Source organism: Protobothrops mucrosquamatus, unplaced genomic scaffold, assembly GCF_001527695.2.
Source record: "Protobothrops mucrosquamatus isolate PMUCROS unplaced genomic scaffold, P.Mucros_1.0 scaffold_99, whole genome shotgun sequence".
NCBI lineage: Eukaryota > Metazoa > Chordata > Lepidosauria > Squamata > Viperidae > Protobothrops > Protobothrops mucrosquamatus.
Window position 1 is genome coordinate 648,801 of NW_015386175.1, and position 23,334 is coordinate 672,134.

At 42.1% G+C, this 23,334-nt stretch overlaps 1 protein-coding gene across 1 annotated transcript in view; it reads left to right on the top strand.

Moving 5' to 3' along the window:
• The first annotated feature begins 3,713 nt into the window (after nucleotides 1–3,713).
• BAIAP2 (BAI1 associated protein 2) overlaps nucleotides 3,714–23,334 on the top strand; it is a 162,260-nt gene continuing 142,639 nt past the window's right edge. The window contains exon 1 of the mRNA XM_015815118.1: nucleotides 3,714–3,869. Coding sequence (XP_015670604.1) covers nucleotides 3,792–3,869 — 78 coding nt within the window. The 5' untranslated portion in view covers nucleotides 3,714–3,791. The remainder of the gene's footprint in view (nucleotides 3,870–23,334) is intronic.

A 23,334-nucleotide genomic window follows, 5' to 3' on the forward strand; every position in this document is an offset into this window, starting at 1 on the left:
TCCAGAAATTGTGGGTGCTCCACCATTGGAGGTTTTTAAGACAAGATTGGACAACAATTTCTCTGAAATGATATAGGGTTTCCTGCTTGAGCAGGGGGTTGGGCTAGAAGACCTCCAAGGTCCCTTCCAACTCTGTTATTCTGTTATTCCATACTGTAGCTTGGGCTGGGAGTGGCCAAGTGACCCATAGTCACCGGTTAAGAATTTTTATGGGTGTGGGTAGACCTCAACATGGGTCTCCCTAGTCCTAGTCCAGGGCCTTAACCTCTACACTAGACTGGCTGTTAGCATTAATGGAAGGTAGGGAAATATTGGTGACATGAAACTAATTCTTCACTCAATCAGTTATCAAATTTATATAGGTGTCCATCTACCAAATTTCACTTTGGGCAGAGTACCATAAAAAAACTATAGAAAACAAACATCCAAAATTCCACAATAAAAATTTTATATTATTTATTTAAAAGCCTAAAAGACAGCATCTTTGGTGTTACAAACAAGGTAGCCATCTCAGCAATTCTCCATTTCCTTCCATGCTGGTTGACAGAGCCATGTTTTGAGGGTCTCCCAGAAAATTGCCAAGAATGGATTCACGTTATTTCTCTCTTCACTGCTAAGGATGTAATACAAATACCGATGCCCGAACTGGCTTTTTCAAGAGAAATATAGGACAAACTGAGATAGAGGTAATGAGTGCTGAAATTATAAGTAAAATTAACAAACTAAAAATAAATCTTTAGGTTCACCCAAGAGTTCTTGAAGAACTTAAATATGAAATTGCTGATCTTTTTGCTAAAATATGAATCTTCTCTTTAATCTTGGCATTTTTCCCTGAGAAAGGAAAACAGCCATTGAGACCACAATTTTTAAAAATGGACTTAGGGGCAATGTAAGAAACTTAACATCTTAGCATTTGCTCTGGAGAAAATTGCTGATATTATTAAAGGTAAAATAATCATATAACTAGAAGGAGTCTTGTTGAAAAGAAACTAACATAGCTTCCAAAGTAAGTCAAGTCTCACTTCCTATTTAGATTTGAAGGAATCAACAAGTACGTAGACAAGAATAACCCAATGAGTATTTTCTACTCAGATTTTTCAAGGCTCCTTTGACAAAGTCTCTCACCAAGGACTCCAGAGAAAACTGGCAACTAATTAAAAATGGGGTGAGTAAAGAAGAATAAATGGATAATTCCCACACTGGTAAGGCATGTGTAAAATGAGGTCTTTTATTGTTGGTACCAATCTTTTTAATCTGCCTATAAATTATCGGCAGTTGAGCAATAAGGCTGCTTTGCTGATGAAACCAAACTGCTTAAGGTGGTAAAATAAAAAAATGGTTTGTTAAGAATCTTGCCAAATATGATGAATTAACTTCAAAATGGCAAGTGCAGTTCACTGTAAATAAGTATACAGTGACATATGTTAGAATAAAAAAATCCATATTTCATTAATGAGACCTGAGCTAGTAATAGTTGGCCAGGAAAGGTATCTTTGATTCATGGTAGACAATTCAATGAAAAAAATCAACCCACTGTGCAGCTCCTGTAAAACACATACACACACACACACACACAAAACCCCCATAAAAGAACACAATTCCATGTTTGAAATTGGAATTGAGAATAGAACGTTCAATATAATAATGTTCTGATACGTTTATGTGTCAAGAACACCGCTCTGAAGAATTGTAGGCAGTTCAAATTAGCAGTCCAAAAGGATGTTATAGAATTTGAAAAGCTGCAAAAATGACAACCAAACTGATTAACAGAGTAAAGCAGCTCCCTTACAAGAAAAGATTACAGCAGCCAGGACTGTTTGGCCTTGAATCAAGGAAATAAGCATGCAGGGTGAGGGGAGGCAACCATGCAGGATGTTGTGAGCTTTTCTTCTTCTCTCACAATATAATAATTCAAAACCAGCTTCTGAATTAAAGGCAGAGAAACATGGGATCAGCAAACTACTTTTGTTACACAGTGCATAGTTAAATTCTGGACTTCATTACCAGCAGTTGTAGTAATTGCAACCAGTTTAGATGGGACGGCTCAGGTTTGCAAGATTAGATAATCAGTGACTACTAATACTGATGACTGTTTATTACCTTTTGAATCACAGCTTGCTGTAATACTGAATGCTGGGAAGTGATAGCGGAGAGGGGTAATTTATTTATTTACCAAATATCTAAGGTCATCGGACTCCATAATGATTCTGCGTGACATACAATACTAAAAACGGTCAAAAACAATATAAAGAGGAAAGAAGGAGCAATCAAACACCCAACCTAAAGATAAACTATTCCATTAAGAGGTCTGCCTGGTGGAATAGGTAGGTAGGGACCATGTGGATCTCTGGGGAGATGCTGCTACCTGGACTCCATTGAATGAAACTTTAATGGCTCATGCTAATTCTATTTGACAGGAAGGGCAGGCAGAAGCTATAGGATGAATGGTCCCTCAGATAACCAAGCCCTTTGCCATGAAGAGTTTTATAGCTGATCATCACTATTTTGAATTGTATCTGGCAGCCAGCTGGTAACCATTGTAGCTCATGAAGCAGAGGGATTACATGGGTACATTGTGGCATATCCATCATTTCTTGTGCCATTGCATTCCGGACCTGCTGCAGTTTCAGAGGGGTAGCTCTGTGTAAAGTATATGGCCATGGGCTTCCAGATCCAAGAATGAGTGCAATTGACGCTCTGTGCAACTCATGTAGCTCCAGTCACAGCTACACCCTGCGTTTCTGGGACAAGTACACAAGTCCAGCAAAGTTGAACGCTTCCAGAGGGACAATCTGGACCAGATGGTCCAAATAACCTCAACCACTCAGTTTTCCTTGGGTTGATCCTGAGTCTATTCCTCCCCATCCTGACCCTCATAGCCTGCTGCCAGTGGGCCAAGGGTGAAAATATACTCCTGTTCTCCAAAAGTGTATCCATTTGCCCATTGTGATACAGAGTGCTGGACATGGTGAAAGAATGGTCTGATTCAACCAAGGCCATTGTTACATTCAGGGTGATGAGGTTTCAGGTATACATTCACTCTTGATCAGATCAGCTCCTAGCACAACACTAAAAAGCCAACCAGTGTGTGTGTGGGTGTGGGTGTGTGTGGATAGGGGTTCGTGGGTGACTACCCCTATTCTGGATTACTGCAATCCCAGGTTGTTTAGCGGGAACATCCCGCAGAAGTCGTCCGAGTAGACATTACGCACGAGGAGCGAAAGCCCTCTTTCACCCTCCGGTACGTGAGGGCGCCAGCGACGGGACGGAACCGTTCCGCATACTTTCTCACTTTCTTGCTCGCGGGCGGGCGAGAGAGATTGCGCGTTTGTTTGTTTGTTTGTTTGTTCTCGGAGTTCTTGGGGTGAGGCGGCGCGCAAGAAGGTGCCGGAGCGCCGCAGGTCTGACTGGGCTGTGGGCGGCGAATGGAAGTGGGTGGCGCGCCCCGGTGCGCGCGGGTGGGCATTGCCTGACTCCGCCCACCCACCTCCCCGGGCGCCCCCTCGCTATCCAGCCTCCACTCTGACTCCGCTTCGCCTCCCGCCTGCCTGCCTGCCTTTCCCAGGCGGCGCTCCTCGAGGCAACCGCCAGGGCAGAGCAACGCGGGGCAGGCGGAGCTGGGGGCGGGTGGAGGCGGAGGCGGCTGCTGGGGGATGCGCCCGGCCCTGAGAGGCCATATAAAGCGTCGCGCCTCTCCCAGTCGCTTCGCCTGCAACGTCCACGGATCTTAGCGGTGGTGGCGGCCGTGGCTCTCCCGCGCTCTCCGTGGAGTCTTGCGTCCTGACCGGTCTATGGTGTTTCCTGGAGCCCCCGGCACCGTCATGTCGCGCTCGGAAGAGGTGCACAGGGTCACCGAGAATGTCTACAAGGTTAGAGCCAGATCGTCTTGGAGAGAGGGGCGGGGGGTCGGGGGTCGGGCACCAGGCGGTGCCGTGCAGTGCCCGGGGCATTTGGACCAACTTCTCGCCCTGTCCCGGGCTGCCTGAATCCTTTTGGCCGTAGCGGGACTCCCCTGCCTTTGGCGCACTCCTCTTCCACCGCCGCCGGCAGCGAGACGTGCTCGTTTTCTTTGTGTGCTTTTGCGGAGTGGCGGTCACCTGTTGCAGGATTTTGCACCTTTCCTCGCTTCTTGCACTTCTCGCCCCAGGTGTTCAGGTCGTCGTGGTCTTTCCGCCCTGTTTGTCGGGTGTCTTTTCACCTTGAAGCAAGTTCTTTTAAATTTAAACCTATATATATACTGTACCTTTCTTGGATTCTCCCGATTCTGCCGCCCAGGGCTTGCTTGCTTGCTTGTTTTCTCCCCTACCTCGGCATTGGTCGTTTCGTAATTGCGAAAAGAATATAACCCAATTCCACCTAAACTCCTTCACTGCTTCCCCCCCCCCCTCTTTCTTATGAGAGGGTGCTGTGGAGACTTGATTGAAAACCATATTTCCTTGGGCGAGAAGAGAGAGTGTGTGTGTTTGTGTATGTGTGAGCGACTCGCGGGTGTATGAGTTTCCCTGGGAAAAGTGGGAGCGAGCCATAAAGAACAGACTCATTTGCCAAGCAAGCGAGAAAGCAGCAACTCTAATCTCCTCTCTTTCGGTATAGTGTACTTGGTTTGCTTCAAAAGAATTCCAGTTTTTAGGCAAAAAAAAACAGCATTTAGGTTCTTCCTTCTACCTGGTTAATATCCACTGCATTGGTCTGAAGCTTTAGTTGCTCTCTATCAAGTATTCCTGGACAGGAAACATCATCTCTTTATTTAAGATGAAGATTGTTCCTCTTCCCTCTCTCTGCCTTTTTTTGCCTCTCCTTTTTGTTTAAATAGGGGGGAAATAGATTTTGTCCTAAAAAGGGTGGGAAAAGATAGCTTATGTAAGAGTACAGGTGATTTGTATGTGGGAGTATTTTTTTAAATAACTTATTTCTTTTTGTATTAAAATGAAAAACCATGTTCTACATTGGATTCTTTATTGTTCTGGTTGAAAAATTATTTCTGGAAAAAAAAAAGCTAAAGAACAGAAACAATCCTTCCCTCCATGTCAACACGCACTTCCTGGTACATGATTCTGTGGTAAAATCTTCATCCTTTATGTGCTTTTGATGTGGTTTCTGATGGAATGCAATGGTCTTAAAAATGACTTCTGCGTCCAGAATTGTAAAAGTCCCAGGGCACTGGTAACATTACAGAGTTGGATTACTCTAAAAGCTGAGATCTCTCTACATGCTTGTAGGTATTCATGGTTTCCTTAGAGGCTGTTCTGAGGCTTTTGTGGAATAGAAAATGCTCCCCTTCTAAACTGTTTCTCTGCTAGGTGAAATCACTGCTCCCAGCATGGCATGTTAGTTGCATGAATAGACATCTTTTTCCCTTTCAGTGGTGTCATTTTAATTTTTACATTATTGGGTTCATTGGTTGTATTTTAATTGGTATGACCAAGTTGTTAAGAAATAGGTTATTTTAAAAGAAGGTATGGGAACATAATTCTAGGAGGGCATAAGATGGCAATTACACAAAAACAACCATTATTACACTCATTGAGTTAATAGCTAGTTGGCTAGCATGCCATTCAAAAGCATTTATCCCTTAGTAAGCAAGGAACTGCTAATTCAGGTGGTTCTTCATGGTCTATTTGCATGAAGTGCAATAATTTAGCTTCATGCCTAATCCAGTGCTACATGCAAATAGGTCTGCACTATTTACCACCTGCACATATGTCACATGCAGAAATCATAGCCTGAGAGCACAGATGGTGCTGTCGGGGGTGGAGGGGGGGAGAGGGTGAGAGAGAAAGAGCTGTTGATGGAAGTCTTCCAGCACAATGTCATACTTGAAAGAACAAGTATACTTGTTCTATCTTGTGCGAGGAACCAAGTGTATTGGGATTGGTGTATGGTTGTTTGCCCTGACCCCCTTGTCCCTAATGTGTTTGGGAACAGTGGTGTAACTTCTGTGTTTTCTGTCAACAGGGAAACATTTTCAGTATAAAGTTAGAATGTATGCATTTGAAAATGCTGTTTCGCCCTGTTTTCCAATTGTACTTCAACAAGAAATATCATTAGGCCAGTAATTTGTTCTGTGTTAAATCTTTTTTTTCATATTAATGAATCTTTGAAATTTTAATCTCTCAGACCCTTGCCTTTGACATTTTCCTGAAAACATTCTTTTAAATTAATATGTTCTACTTCAGTAGACCCTGTGAACCACACTTAATCAAATCTTATTTAACTTAGGAATGTTATGCAGGCTGTCATGCATTAAACTAGATCTAGTTACTGTGTTATCTGGGGTCAGTCTCTGTTCCTTCATTTAAATTAATGAAACATTAAGTTATCTAGGAGAAGAATGAGGCATGTAAAGTATTAGACTCTCACCATTTAGCCCTATGTGATATTGAAAAGTTTTCTTTTTTTTGTTCTTTGTCCTGGGCTTTTTGCATATTTTGGTACAAAGTCATCTTGGCCATTTCAGGTTCTATCTTTCAGCAAGACTGTCTCTCCCTTCCTTCCTTCCTTCCTTCCTTCCTTCCTTCCTTCCTTCCTTCCTTCCTTCCTTCCTTCCTTCCTTCCTTTCCTCCTCCTCCTCCTCCTCCTCCTCCTCCTCCTCCTCCTCCTTCTTCTTCCTCTTCTTCTTAACAAGTTTATGTATTGTAATTTTTGGATCCAAATAACTTTGAAAGCAAGATTTTTTGATGTTGAATAGTATCTACTCCCTCCAACAAGGCAAATGCTCTTTAAAATAGTGGAATAAGAGCTCTTGAAACCCATGGTGCAAAGTTGCGTTTTCAACAGGACTTAATTTAATCATGATTAATACCCATATATGCATATTGTTTTGGTAAAGACTCCAGTCATAGAGGGGCAAATATTGTTTTGGTTTTTAATGGAAGATAGAAATGCTTTTGAGTTAATGCTTAAGATCTATGCAGTTTTCTTGGTAGCTTTGCCTTCTCATGGAAAGTTTCTTATCTGCATCTCTGGTATTTCCAAGTGGTCCACTATCCAAGGGTAATCCAAGTTGGTCTTGTTTAGCTTTGAAGAGCACCCTAAGTCAGCAAGGGGGTGCTGTCTGTGGTTTTTAATGCCATAGTCCTAAATAGATGCATTGTGTTTATAATAAGGACTATTGGTTATCATTTGAAATTTATTTAAAGATAAATATAGACCTAATTACAATTGTGTTGGTATAGCGTTTGGAGAAGCTTCCCTGGTCCAGGGTCTGGATTTACACACCATGCTAAATCAGTAATAGGCAAACTTTTGGTTGCCATTGGTTACTTTTAATACATTTGATGGGGCATTAAGGGCTGCAGTGACTCTGGCAATAATGCCAAATGGATAGGAATGATTTATGCATGCAGGGAGAGTCAGCATTTTCCATTTCTTTTCCCAGTTTTGGGTTGTAGGTGGTTGCCAGGCCTTCAGGGTAGATTAGATTAGGCCACTGCTTGTCAAGGGCCAGGGAAATCGGGAGATCCAGGCAGTTCAAATGGGTATAAAGATTTATTGCAAGCTTAAGCTTTCTGAAAGAATCTGAACTAATGGCCCAAGCAAATTGACAGTAGATAAGAGTAGAAGGTGGGCTGGAATTAGATCTATTGTGGCTGTAAAGGGACTCATGACCGATGACATGTTTGACCTCTCCCTTGGGCTCAGCCTGGTCATCTCCTACACTGCTATTTCTATTGTAAAGCTACAATAACAGAATCTTTCAAGTCTGAATGTGCTTCCCTCCTCTTTTCTTTTAATTTTTGTGAGGGTCTTGTCTGAAACATTTGCTTAGGTTCCACTCCTGCCTGTATGTGACTGTTGGCTTGGTAGCAACTCTTCTTCCTGTTCCTCAAGGCCATTCCTTCTGCTTTTACAGTGATGGTTTGTGATTTTTTTTCTTTATTGCCCAAAGACTGTTTTAGGGATTACATTGCAGGTTTCCTGAGGCTTCCCTCCCGCTCAAAAATAGTAGAAGACTATAGTGTTGATCAGACATTGACATTTTACCCTTTTCTATAGTAAGGCAGTACTTGTCTATACCTGGTTTATCAAACAACCTCTAATGGGTTAAACCATAATGACAGAAGTCACCTTAAGGCTGAGTACAGTGTATGCACTCTTATCAGGGTGATTTGTAAATTATGAATTATAACTTAACAATGACTCATTGCTTCTCCTTGCAAGGGTTTGCTGAGTATGCAGCCACTGCAGTGGACCCTAATATTCTGCAGAGCTGCACAGTGCTGCTTCCCTCACCATTGGCCATGGCAGTTGGGAGTTATACCAAGTTAGAAATAATTCTATGGTATGGGTCTCCATTTGCTTAAGCATTAAGAAACAGCTATGTGGCCACCTAATGAGAAGGAAGGACTCACTGGAGAAGGGCCTAATGCTGGGAAAGATTGAGGGCAATAGAGGAAGGGGACAACAGAGAATGAGGTGGCTGGATGGAGTCACTGAAGCAGTAGGCGTGAACTTAAATGGACTCCAGAAGATGGTAGAGGACAGGAAGACCTGGAGGAACGTTGTCCATGGGGTCGCGATGGGTCGGACACGACTTCGCAATTAACAATAACAACATGTAGCTATAAACCACTGTTCCCATTCTGCAATGGGATATGTTTGGCAAGCAAGGTTAAGGGTGTCACTGTCTTATGTGTTAGGTGCAGATTATTAAATTTATCTCTAAATCAAAACTACGGTATGTAATATAGGTTGTTGCACTGAAATAACAGAATAACAAAATAATAGAGTTGGAAGGGACTTTGGAGGTCTTCTAGTCCAACCCCCAGCTCAGGCAGGAAACCCTATACCAGGGGTGTCAAACTGCTGGCCCGCAGGCCGGATGCGTCATGCTGAAACCGCGCCCACCCCATTGCCGGCAATGGAAAAGTCGCGATACGTCGCAACAGGTCACGTGACATTGCGAGTTTGACACCCTTGCCCTGTACTATTTCAGACAAATGGTTGTCCAGTCTCTTAAAAACTTTCAGTGTTGGAGCACCCACAACTTCTGGATGCAAGTCATTCCACTGATTAATTGTTCTAACTGTCAGGAAATTTATCCTTAGTTCTAGGTTGCTTCTCTCCTTGATTAGTTTTCTTATATTTCTTACAATTTTAGTGTTGTAAATATCCTTTTTTAGTTGTAGGAAAAATAGTTGGAAATGCTCATTGTAATTCTTAAACTTTCTTCCTGGCATATGTACTGTTTATATCTACTCCATGCCTTGATTGAGCCAACAGCCAAACTATGTTTAACAGAGAAACAGTCAAGCTGTTCACATCTTGTTTACTTGCTTTGTTATTTCACACCACACTTAATCTCCTGCACAGCTGTGGTCAGCTTGCTCCCTTTCCAGGAGCATCTTCCACAATAATGTTGGGTTTGATCCTCAGAGGTGAGATTGCAGCAGTACAAAAGAAGAAAGTTGCGTATATGTCTCAAATGAGCCTTAAGTGACCTTGTGAACGAAGTTGACTTCCTTCTGCTGACATTCTGAGGATCAGTCTCATAGTAGTATTCTTATTGACTTGTCTTAAGAATACATATATGTAGTTGGTCTTTCTCATTATTTTGTAATTTTTTTGCTGCTTTTCATGGAAAGCTATTGAGATGAGGATGCTACTCATGGGAATATCTTAGATTTATTAAAATCTAGCATTAGTAAAGTGCATACAAATATTCAGAATGTTCCTTGTACATTTCATCTGAGTTCTTACAACAAACCTGTAAAAAAATTAATCAACATTCTTTATCTTACATTGCAAAAAGTAAAGGCCAAGTGAGAGGCAGAGGTAAGGTTGAAGTGAGGTCTCAACTATTGACTTTCCAGCAGAAATATTTACACCGCCACTAGGCCTCTCAATAGATCTCTGTGCTGTATGGTATTTAATTATAACTCCTATAATTTCCATCATCAACAACAAAAATATATATATTTCTTGAATTTATGTGAGTTGTGATCCGATATATTGTTGTTGGAAGGCACTAAGACAGGCAAGGCTGTCTTAGAACATTGAACCAACCTATAAGAAATCTCATAATAAATCTGCTTTTCCATGGCAGGAAGTTTGGTTTTACAGATAGTGCAATTTGTTTTAACCATAGTTAAAAGTTGAAGAGGTGTGACTAATACAATACAAAACTGCAAACCAGGATTTGTACATCATAAGGGCTGGTTTGTACAGCCTACTACTACAAACAAGTCACATTATGTTTATCTACAACTTCCGTAAGCTCCAGCATTTATGAGACAGGTCAAGGCCACATTCTAAAAATGAAGGTACTGCAGCCTACTTATTTTAGGATGGTGTATGAACTCAGCTTTGTGGCTTGTAATCACTGTTTCTTGGAATGAGTTCATACATCATATTAAGCCAATAACTAGCAGATCATATGGGTATGTTTGCCTGATATATTTAAATCACTCCAGTTGGTACATTGCATTATCTTATCTCTCTCACTCAGAGTTCAATTCAGAGTTGGTGACTTTTCTAGTTAAGATATCCAAGAATGCCCCCACCACCACCATTATTGTTCACTGCCCAATAGAAATGGCAGCTTCTTTGCCATGTAATCAAAGAAAAGCTATTGACCATGGTTAAGGATCTAGACAAGATGAAGTTAAAGAAATAGCCAACTACAATGGGTTAACATGTTATAAGAATAATGGCTTAATTTTATGGGAGAACCAGACTAATTCTGGAAAGCGTATTTTTGTTTTTGAATTTGATCTCAGCAGTGCCATTACTTATTAAATCATATTTTATCCCAGTTTATAAAAGTATTTGAAATGGGTTTGGAAATTATGCTGTGTTATGTTTTTCTTAGTAGCAGCCTCAACTGCACTAATAACGTGTGCTGAGGAGTGAGCAGAGTGACTGAGGATTATGAGTGCCTGTGTTGAACAAACAGGAAGGGAGATGAGCCTGAAGAAGGAAACTGCATTTGCCAGTTCTCCCAAAATCAAATATGCTGCCCATTGCTTCTGAAGGAAGGTGGCTGCTGCTGAAGTTGTTGTCTCTTAAAAGAGCTCCACTAATGGCGCAGTTTCAGGAAAGGCAACTTTCTCTGGGAGTTCAGCCACAGTGTTATTTATTGTGAGCTTGCTTGCTCTTGCTGTATCGGCAGATGCATGTTTCTATCAATAGCTTGCTTCATTCTCAGGACTCTTCAAAGACAGGGCTTTTCAACCTTTTCACCCATTGTACCACTTTTAGGATATGGCAATATTCGAGTACCACCAGTCGCCTAGCCAGGGTGTCAAAAACTTGATGACCCCCCCCAAAAAAGGAAAAAAGTGATAAAGTACAGGTAATCCTCGACTTACAACAGTTCGCTTAGTGACTGTTCGAAGTTACAATGGCACTGAAAAAAGTGCCCCCCAAGCCACAGCCGAGCAAGACACCTGCCTGCTCGCCCAGCGGCGCTCTCATTCCCCTCCCCTACTACCACTTTTCTAGGATGGTTGCATACCACCTGCCAGGTGCCAATGTACCACAGGTGGTACCCGTACCACTGGTTGAAAAGCCCTGTTCAAAGAGATGAAGCTGTGGTGGAAGTAGAGCAATAGCTTAAGGCTCCCCTATTTTGAAAGAAGGAGGAAAAGCAAATGGGATTTTAACGTATAGGACATGCTGGTCTTTACTGAATTTACTTTGTACACAAAGCAGCTGCTAATGAGGTTGCTTCAGGTATCTCCGCTTACCTGGATTATAAGTGTCATTCAACTCTGTTGAGCTGTCAAACAATCTACACCAGACAACTCAAATTCTGTTGTGCTGTCAAACAATCTACACCAGACATGTCAAACTCGTGGCGTCACGTGACGTCGTGAGATGTATCGGGACTATTTTGCCATTGCCGGCAATGGGGTGGGCGTGGCTCCGGTATGATGAAACCGGCCCGTGGGCCGGCAGTTTGACACCCCTGATCTACACCTTTTTCAGTGCGTAAGATTTTCTGCCAAATTAAATTTGCTGGCACTGGAAGATATAGCAAAATAACCTAATCATGCAAGAAAATAGCAAAGGGACCCTTGCTGCCTACTAGCCAAGGGCTGGATTTGTACAGAGGAGGACTAGACCAAAATAACAGCTCTTTTGGTTTTTTTGAGTTTGCTTATTGCATGAGCCCAATTTATATTATTAACCGTAGTTAAACCATATCTTAAAGCAATACATGAATTCAGAAAATAAATAATACTATCTATTTTTTCCTGATCTGATTTTTCTTTTCAGTTTCCTGTGAATGAATAAATAGTAATAGTTTCTTGTTGCGTCACTAGCATATATACCATTAATAGCACATAAGAAAGTACAGTTTCTGCAGGAATGCTATGTAAGTCTTTGCTCAGCACATAACTCAATCTATTTTCTGGGAACAGCTAAGAGGGAAAAAAATCAATAAAGGACAATTTAAGACAGCTTGATGATATTTAGATGAGCCTTTGGTCATGTCAGCTGAAAATTTTGTGGAACGTAATCTAATGAAGCTGGGGGGGGACTATGTTGAGGAAAGAAAAAAATGTGTGTTATACAGCAGGGGTCACTAACCCTGGTCCGTGGAACAGTACCAGGCCGCGACATGCCAGCAGCCAGTCTGCACAAACAAGCAAAGCCCCATCCACAAGATGCAGGCAGCATACAAAACCACGTACCCTCCGGTCCACGGAAAAACCTCTCTCCACGGAACCGGTCCCTGGTGCCCAAAAGGTTGGGGACCTCTATTATACAGGATGAATTTTAGCTGGTAAAGAATCATCCATGATTAAGCCAAAAGCTTCAGAGGAGAGGATCAGAACTGGCACTTGTCAATTATTTTTATCTTATTATTTATTGTTTATCACCAAATCAAAAGGTTATAATTACTGATATTTCATAAAACTATTAAAATTACAACTTGAAAATGCTACAATGCTGCAAATTATGGAAACTTTACAATGTGCCTGCAATTTATCTAAAAGGATAGTTAATGCACCCCATTTAATTATTATTTTAAAATGGTGATTGGAATTCAGCCAACAGTGGGGCTTTACTGAAATGCTTCATTTTTTGGAGACAGTTGTCTCAAATTGAGTCTTCCTTTGTTTCCGTTTGTATAAGTCAAGTACAGAAAGGTTTTTATAAAAACATTATAAGGCCAAAACAAATTAGAGGTCCTACCATTGCTTTTCATTCCTTATAAATATTGATAGTAAGATTTTAAAAAATGGTCTTGGATCTCTTCTAATTTAACAGTATATCCACAGGGGATAGTACAGGTAGTAGTTTCACCCAGGTTGTTCATTACTCTAAACCAGAGGTGGGGAACAACGGCCCTTTTATGGCTTGTGGACTTCAACTCCCAGAATTCCACAACTCCACAAGTCATCAAGGGGCCATAGTTCCCCGCCCCTGCTCTAAATCAACCATGTCATTTTAAATAGGTGTGAGGCCAACCCTTGTTTAAGCCTCGGCTTTCTTGGAAGCCATACTGAGAAATTAAAGGGATGAAAATATAAGCAATCTTTTCCCATTTTGTTTTATTTTAAACTGATGTATTCATTTAGCTATGAAAAAGTCTGAAAAAAAACCCTGTAAAGTCCTTTCTTCTGAGAAAGGAAGTGAGAACTTGGTTCCATGACAACCTGATATTTTCCTTCCTAATATTGAAATTAAAGGAAAAACATGTCTTGATTGACTTAATGCTGCACAGCAATGATTATACCGAGAAAAACATTCCTGGCAGTATCACCTGCAGCAGCTTTTTAACTGAAAAGAAGTTTTACGAAATCTTGGCCTTCCGTTATCTTTTTAAGCGTATCCTCCTTGGGACCATCAGTACCATTTAGTCCAGTGGTTCTCAACCTTTTTAATGCCGCGACCCCAACCGGTCGTAAGTCGAGGACTAAACCGGTTGTAAGTCGAGGACTAAACCGGTCGTAAGTCGAGGACTACCCAACCGGTCGTAAGTCGAGGACTTTCCCTGCCCGGGAGCGTCGCGCATGCGTGGTTCCGCCCCCTGCGCTGGCCGAGGCGTAGCTGGCAAGCGGCAGAGACGGAGCAGGCCGACCACCAGCTGGCCCAGCTCAAGGGAGGTAAGGCACCCCCCAGAAAAGGGGGAAAAAATGGCGGACAAAAAAATGGCGGACAAAAAAAATGGCAGACAGCCTTGCTTGGCGACCCCCGTGAAATGGTCGATCGACCCCAAATGGGGTCCCGACCCACAGGTTGAGAACCACTGATTTAGTCCTACAAGGAGCTTCTTCATGTTTCAGATCGGAACTGGAATCTTTAAATGAAGGTTGAAACTGAAATCCAAATTTTGGATTATTTGGAATTCTTTTGGGGGGTCCCCAAATGGAGGTGCTTAGGTGCAGGCATAGCTCCACGGTGTCAGTGGAATGTTCTGGTTAACTTTTTTCTCTCTGTAGGATTCACAAAAACGCCTCTAAATCTGGATATATAAAGTACAGGTATGCCTCGACTTATGACCACAATTGAGCCCAAACTTTCTGTTGCTAAGCAAGACAATTGTTAAGTGAGTTTTGCGCATTTTACAACCTCACTTGCCACAGTTATTAAGTGAATCACTGCAGTTATTAAATTAGTAACACAATTGTTAAGTGAATCTGGCTTCCCCTTGGACTTTGCTTGTCAGAAGGTTGCAAAAGGTGACTGCATGACCCCCAGGACACTGGAACCGTCATAAATATGAACCAGTTGCCAAGCATCCAAATTTTGATCACGTGACCACGGAGATGCTGCAATGGCTGAAGTGTGAAAAACAGTCATAAGTCATTTTTTTTAAGTGTCATTGTAACTTTGAAAGGTCACTAAACAAATGGTGATAAGTTGAGGATTACCTGTACATCAGGGGTGTCAAACTCAATTTCACTGAGGGCCGCATCAGCATTGCGGTTGCCCTTGGGGGGCCGGGTGGGTGTGGCCAGAGTGGGTGCAGCCTACTGGGTGGGTGTGGATGGAGTGGGTGTGGCCTACTGGGTGGGCGTGGCCTACATCATTCACATCAAGGGTGCCTGTAGGGGCCTGGGCAGGAGTGGGACAGATCTGAGGGTCTCTGGCAGAAGGGGGTGGGATTGGGGCAAGTGCCAAGGCATGGTCCACGGGGGCAAGTGCCAAGATGGCCACCACAAAATTGCACATTGGCTCCCGGCTGGCCTGGGCCAGGGCCAAGGCAGCAGGGGCTGTTCCCTCACTGTTCCCAGGATGGCTTCGCAGGCCACATGAAACCACTTCGCGGGCCGCATCCGGCCCCCGGGCCTTGTATTTGACATGTCTGCTGTACATTATATAGAGAGAGCAGTGTCTTGTTGTAACTTTCTCTTCTATAATATGTTTTCTGCTCTTTATTAGAATTCAGAGCGAAACTGATCGCAAAGAGGATGAAGAATTGTATGCATTCTTAACTGTTTTTATTGGTCTTTTATAGGATGGTTTCAGTCTTGCTGTAAATGAGATGATATTCATAAAGACACAGAGTTGGGAGGTGTTCAACCCCCGGCTTGGTACACCAAATTCAAGCAGCCCAGGCAGATGGCTGTACAACCTCTGCCTGAGCATGTCTGTTGCATGGGAGCCCCACCATTTTTTCTATCTGAATTGCTCTTATTATTAGCATGTCTTCTTTAATGCCCATGCAGAATCTGCCTTCTGGTAATGTTAATCCACTATTCTATATCTGATCTGTACCATGCAAGGATAAAGAACACATCCTGACCTTTTTGTGCAAAGAGTGTGAGCTCGCATATTCCTCCTTGTTTTTTTTTCTCCCTAAGATTATTCTACAATATGCATTTACCATGGAATTTAAAAAGCTGCATTTTTAATCTACTGACAACCTGGGAATCCCCTCAGTATGTTTTAAATTCAGAAGACTGTTTTCTGGATGTGTTGAGATATTGTCATCTGGGCATTTGCTTAAGCTGCTTGAACAACAATGGCGACTTCTGTTCTAAAAGCATATTTTATTTCTGTTTGGTGGTGAGTGTGCCATAGTGTCTGCTTATAAGAACAGAGAACATGAATACACTGTGTCATTTCTAATGACAAGGAAAGAAGCAATATTTTGATCTTGAGCTGAAAAGCTTCCTCCCCCCGCAAGTATTTGGTTATGACTGGCATTCATTTGCTTAGCATCTTCCTGCTCAACTGACACCATACGAGGCAAAGTAAGAACAGCTTCAGCTAGGAAGTTTAAGAAAGGGCTTAAAGTAATCTAATGGAAACTAAATTAAACTAAATCTAATGGAAACCCTAAGCCTAACTTCTAAAACAGTGTTTCTTTCAGGACCCTTTCGCACTTTAAAAAATTACCCCAAAAGAGCTTGTGTTTGTATGGTTTATATTGATTGATATTTATCCTGTTAAAAATTAAATTTGACGCATACACTGCCACGACTACTTCTCACAATTGTTTGATTGCATTTTAATATTATATTTTTCAGCATAGGCTGGCAAATAATTGTGATTTCATGAACCCCCAGGTCTACGGGTCATCGGACCACCCTTTAAAAACACAGTTTTAGAAGAAATAAGAAACAGAATGCGCAGCATACCAGGTGGGGAAGTTCTCTTAAGCTTATGTGGCAGTAGATATGCCTGTTTCTAAAAATCCTGAAGCAGTGACCAGTGACCAAATAAATACCATGTTTGATCACAGGTACTTTTAAGAATTGTCTCACTAGGATGTCTGTATTTTCCAAATTCACACTAAGGAAAGCAAAACTGGAAAAGTTGTATAATAATGACCAAGATACTGGCTGTTTTTTAACCATCATTTAGCCTGGAAAGATGGACATGGGAAGTTGGAATTTTCCAACATTATCTTAGCCACCTATACTGACTATAATGGATAAAGGAAGATTCCTCACTGCAGTCTGGATATTCTCCCTGAATCTCTCATTCTTGCAAATTCTTGTTAAAATCTTGGAGAATTAATGTAAATGGATTACTTTTTTTGTCCTTGTAGTTATATCCCAGGATTGAGTATATTATCAATATAGATTCTGTTCCGTTTCCCAATTATTACCATTAATTACTATGATTTTAGGTTGTTCAAATTATGTGTATATTCTTTATTGAAAATAATATACACATAATTTGAACAACCTAAAATCATAGTAATTAATGGGATAGATCTTGTAAAATCTACCCATCATCTTACCATTACCCCTCCCTCAGATCTGTTTACATCAGTGTTTCTCAACCTTGACAATTTTAAGGCATGTGGACTTCAACTCCCAGAATTCCACAGCCAGCAATGCTGGCTGTGGAATTCTGGGAGTTGAAGTCCACATGCCTTAAAATTGTCAAGGTTGAGAAACACTGGTTTACATCCTTCTGCTTTTTGTAACCCACCCATTCATTTACAGCGTGGCATCAAAGTCTCCTTTAGGTCAAGCTATTTTCTGATAATAGTCTGGAAATTGTAGGTCATTGCCTTCTTTCAGGATGTTTCCTGGTGATCTTCCATTTAAATACTAAGTAGGGTCAACACTACTTAGTTCTGTAGTCCAGACTAAATTACAGAAACATCTGCTTATTTAAAGAAGAAAAAGGTACTGTTACATCAGGGTTCTTCTTGTTGGGCATGGGAACTTTTTTGGAATTTTGAGGAATCTTAAGCTGCTTCTAGAAAGTGGTTGCTATGGAAGATGCCTCTGGTCACAGACACTCATTTCACAAAAGGGCAAAAAAGGAAGAAGAGAAGGAAAAAGAAAAGAAACCTAAATATAAGGTAGAGGTGGGGGAGGGCCTAGAAGTTAATCTCTCTCTCTCCCTCCCTCCCTCCCTCCCTCCTTGCTATCTAAGCAGCTTATGACTTTTGTGGTCCAGAAGTATTCTGGGAAATAAAAATGTCAGACACCCAGACAACTTCATACTGAGTTTCTCCTTAGTACCTGAATTTTACTTTAGAACCAAAGAAAGAGAGCCAGTAGGGTACCTGGCAAAGTCAGTAGAACTGCTTTCTGAAAGGTGTGTGTGTGTGTGTGTGTGTGTGTGTGTGAGTATGTGTGAGAGAGAAACAGAGAGAGGGAGAGGGAGAGGGAGTATTCATACATTCCCCGACATTCACACAATGACCTTCATTTCATTTTAATGTATTAAAATGACCTGGGTCTCCAATATTCCTATGTTCACTTTCCCATTTTTGCTTAGAAGGGCTTCGAATCATCCTTGGAATGATTACACTTAATGAGAGTGGAAGGAACTATCAGCCTCCCCCTCACCACTGCTGCCTCTACAATCGCTTGCCTACACATGTGGAATAATTACAGGGGGGAGGCTGGGGAAAGCTTGGCACCTTCCGCCAACATCATCCCACTTCTCCTCTACGGTGACTCATCCTGAAAGTTCTCACTGTGGCACTGATAGAAGTCTTATCACCTCTGCTAGCGATGTCTGAAAATCTGCATCTGCAGCACAACAGAAGCCTCTGCTGTGAAGAGGTGCAAATTCACCCACCGAAGCAGACATTAACTACAAAGTTGAGTTCTGCCTGTATGAAATTAGAGCAGGAAAACAAACTCTTGTCTTATTCATGGTAAGATTTTCTTTCAGCGTAGAAAGAAAGATATTAGATGCCGAAGAAGGCTGGAATATAACCAAATCATCCCCCCAAAAATCATGCTTTAAAGCAGGGTTTCCCAACCGGGGGGTGCGAGGTGATATTCTAGGGGGTGCGAAAACTTGGCTTTAGAAATTTCAAAATTATAGTGTATATGCATAATTCGTTGCTGTTATTTCGAACTTTTGTAAGAGGTGCGAGAATATATCAGAAGCGTTCTAGGAGTGCGGGGTATAGAAAAGGTTGGAAACTCGCTGCTTTAAAGTCTGGGGAAACATTTTTTCCTTCCTCTTTAATATTCTTTTATTTGTCTTGGCTGAGCACAGCTAGAATTTCTGATCATACCTTGCTGCAGATTAACAAATGTCATTCCAAACAGAAGAGCTGATTGCTTTATTATCTTTAAATCCATAGGGGTAGACAAGAAATTCTCCTTCAGATGAAGCCTAATTAAAATGGTGGATGGCTGTCATGTCTTGACAGCTAGAAGGAGATATGCAGGTCGACAGAGGGTGGTCTTGGTCCCTAAAGCTCAATTTAGCCTCTTTATGGATGTAATTCTTTCAGATCTTTACTGCCTGACTGGCTGAAACGGTTTGCAGTCATAGGGAGCATAATGCAACTATAATTACTAGCAAAAGATAATTGAATGTAGAGGTATGGTTTGGTTGGTGTTCCTTGGGTTCACTTAGGAAGGGGCCTTTTGTGAGATTCTGTTTAACAATCTACTTCCTACTGATTTTTTTTATCTGCCTGGATTCCAGACTTGCACTAAGTCATGTTTAGCTATAGTGTGATTTTTTTGGATCTGTGTTTGCATCTTCTAACCTTATTTTGTTGAAGCTTAGCTCACACCACATGCTAAGTTAAAGGCACACAAACCACAATTATAGCTAGGCAGTTGTCACATGCAAACTTAGCTAGGGTTAATTGTATTGACTTACCAGCGCAGTGATACAGGGCCTACATCTGACAATAACTACTGATTGTGATCTTAGAGGACAGCTATCTTGGAGGGGTAATCCTCAGGTTATGACCAGTGGTTTGCCAAAACCCAGAAGTCACTGCCAGTGTTTTTGGCAAAACAGTTACAAACCTCTGTCACGGGACCATGGTATGCTGCAAACGTGGCCCTGTTGCCAAATGTCCAAAGTATGGTCATATGACCGTGGGAGGCGGCATGATTGTCAGAAATTCAGATTCGTGTTTTCCTAAATCCCACTTTTTTAGATAAATTGTAACTTCAAACAGTTGCTAAGTGGCCAGTTGTAAGTCGAGGACTACTTGTATCTCATTATAATACTCATTTTCTACATTGCTTTGAATATATCACAGGGATCACTGCATGCTTGCTTAACTCCTAATTAAGGATTAATTATCTAGGTATGCAGAGCATCGCTGTCTCAGGGGAGAGTTTCATGGAGAGATAAGGCATTGCTGACTAGCTGGTTAGAAGCGCACTAATATCTCTAGTTGATGTTGAAGGGTGGTGATTAGCATTTATACTTTTATCTTTTCTTAATAGCTGAAGTTATCCTTTTTGAATATCTTAATGTCATCCCCACAGCAATTCTGTGAGGAAGGTTGGGCTGAGAATGTGAATGAGCCAAAGTCACATAGCAGGTTTCGTAACTGTAGTCCTCAACTTATGATTACAAATAAGCACAATATTTCTGTTGCTAAGCAAAATGTTTGTTAAGTGAATTTTGCCCCATTTTATGGCCTTTCCTGCTACAGTTGTTAAGTGAATCACTGCAATTGTTAATAATGCAGTTATTAAGTGAATCTGGCTTCTCCATTTACTTCTCAACAGAATATCACAAAAGGTGATCACATGACCCCAAGACACTGCAACCATCGTAAATATGAGTCGGATGCCAAGCATCTGAATTTTAATCATATGACCACGGGGATTCTGCAACAGTCGTGACTGTCACTAAATGAACTGTTGTAAGTTGAGGACTACCTGTATAACTGTGGACTAGCTGAAAGGTAACTTGTGCCATGTTTCCAGCACCAGCAAGCATCCTGGATCATATGAGAATACTCTCTCTCAAGGTAGTCTGGTTTGGTTCACTTCATCTCTAGCTCTGCCATAATGCGGCTTGGGGTGTTATGTGAATCTCGCCATGACGGTTTGTAAACTTTGGATCTGATTTACCATTTTATATGAGCCCACTCAGATTGTAGTGTGTTTAATGAACAATAGTTAAAATGTGGCACAAAGCAGTGTTGAAGGTGAATCTGTTGGCTGCTCAGTAAACTTTGAGATGCAGTAATGGCAGTCTGGAAGCTCTTGGGGTGTTGCGTTAGGCAAATCTGAACCGTATTCTCCTTTAAGTTCTGCTAAATTAAAAGTATCGTTACAGACACAGATAAAGGGTGTTTTCTGAGTGTATGTGCTGCTGAAACTGGACTTGGGCTTTGGTAGACTTGTGGTTTCAGTTCCTTCTGATACTGCAGGGAGACTCTTTGACTACATGGAATGGAAGTGTCAGATGTAAATAGTGATTGTTTTGTTTTGAGCAACACATTTTAATACCGGGGTGGAGTTCTGAAGCAGGATCAACCAGTTCAGACACTGGAGGAACTCCTTTCAGCATAGCCATAGAGCTTGCACACTGCCAAAGTGCTGGTGCTATTTCCAGTGGGGGGGGGGAAACCCTGCTTTCCCATCAGCCAGGTCCCCATCTGTGACATTCCTGAGTGCAGTATTCTAATCCTGTGGCTATAATAATAAGACAAATACAAATGTAAATTCCTTGAGACAAAAATGGCTTTGTTCAGGTATGAAATAAAAGGCTGATTACCTCCCATGTATTTGCATCATGGCATGGGGCTTGACTTAACAAAACCCGAGGATCTGGTTTCAGTTGAGTGCCTCATTGGTCTGGGGAGGAGGAAGAAACCAGAATAGAACACGGTGATCCTGATAGCTGGGCAATACTCTGTTGTTTTTTCCACTCTAAACCTCACCTTGGAAAAATCCAGGAAAGTTACTGCGCTGTCCCCAGTGTATTCCATGCTGTTAACCTAACCTCTTCCTTGCTTCTGTTCCTCCACACCAGTCTCCTTATAATTGCCCTGATGTACCTTAGAAAATAATATACTGAGTCAACTACCCCCCCCCCCCTGCTTCAAACTCAGCAATGATGCTTCCTCCCCCAGAGGAACTGGGTTCTGTGAAAGTCATAAGAGCAGAAGTACGAAATGCAGTAAGAATGGGACAAAGAACCTGGAAAAAAATCTCTTGCTTTAAAAGCTCTCCAAGGTCTATGTGTCTCATTTATGTTTGCCTTGCCAAGTAGAGAGATCTTTGGCTGCTTCACCCTATTCTTTTAATTGAGTCTTTACGGAGATAAAGGAATGTCATTTTTTCTGTTTTTCTGAAGTCAGTTTTTCTGAAGTCAGCAGGGGAGTTTATTCTTTTGTTAATTTTTACTAGAATGTTTTCTACAAAAGTTTTTAATTATGTTTCATCTAAGCAACGTTGTTCCAACTAATACTTGGACAGGGATTGTTCCATGGGCTGCTGGGTCTTTTTAGAGCAGACATGTCAAACATAAGGCCCGGGGGCCAGATGCGGCCCGTGACATGGTTTCATGTGGCCCGCAAAGCCATCCTGAAAACAGTGAGGGAATGGCCTCCGCTGCCTTGGCCCCAGCCCTGGCCGCCCGGGAGCCAATGTACAATTTTGTGGTGGCCATCTATGCTGAAACACATTCAGTTTTAGCTCCACAAGGCCATCTGGAAACAGCAAGGGACTGGCCCCTGCCGCGTTGGCTCCGCCCCCTGGGTGCGTGCTGGGGAGGTGTCACCCTTTGTGAGGAATGAAGGAATGCATCATTGCCTGGAAGTGGCCAGCAAATGGCCCTCGCCTACTTCACATATCTGGCTTGATGGGCTCTGGGGGAGGCGTTTTGGCAGGCTGTTCCAGTGGACCATTTATTTATTTATTATTTAAATTTATATCCCGCCCTTCTCCTTGCGGACTCAGGGCGGCTTGCCTTGTTCCCACCCCCTTCTGCCAGAGACCCTCAGATCTGTCCCACTCCTGCCCAGGCCCCCACAGGCACCCTTGATGCGAATGATGTAGAGCTGGCCATGCCCACCCAGTAGGCCATACCCACTCCAGCCACACCCACCCAGTAGGCCGTGCCCACCCTGGCCACACCTACCCGGCCCCCCAAGGACAACCGCAATGCTGATGTGGCCCTCAATGAAATTGAGTTTGACACCCCTGTTTCAGAGTGAAGATCCAAAATGGCTAAAACTAAGCTTGTCTGCAGATTGATTGTAGTTTACTTTGGAATATATTTTGTTATCTTTTCTTGCTGTCATCTGATTGTGAGTTATAATGTAGGTGAAGATTTACGTAAGTGCAAACAAGATAGCATTTTCTAAAAGGGCTAAAATATGGTTGCCAAGGAAATACACAAACTTTTGAATTCTGATTACCACATAGCTTTGTTTGTTGCTCCGTCTTCAGCTGCTGCCTCACCAGCTCCACCGATGCCACCCTGTACTCTTCCGTTGCCACGGGCCAGACTTGGACCACCCAGAGGTCTGATGTGGTCTGTGAATCATAAAATCTCTTTATGTGGTTTTGGGGCCTCAAGGTTGCCAACCGCTGCAGGATTTAGCCTTGCCCCCATAGCACCCACATCATTGTGCGAAAATCACAAAGAACCTTGAAAAAGATGCTGATAATTGATTAAAATAATTTATAAATATCCCAGTCCGGATTGGACTGTTTTAGTTTTCCCTTCCCTGCTGCGTTGGGA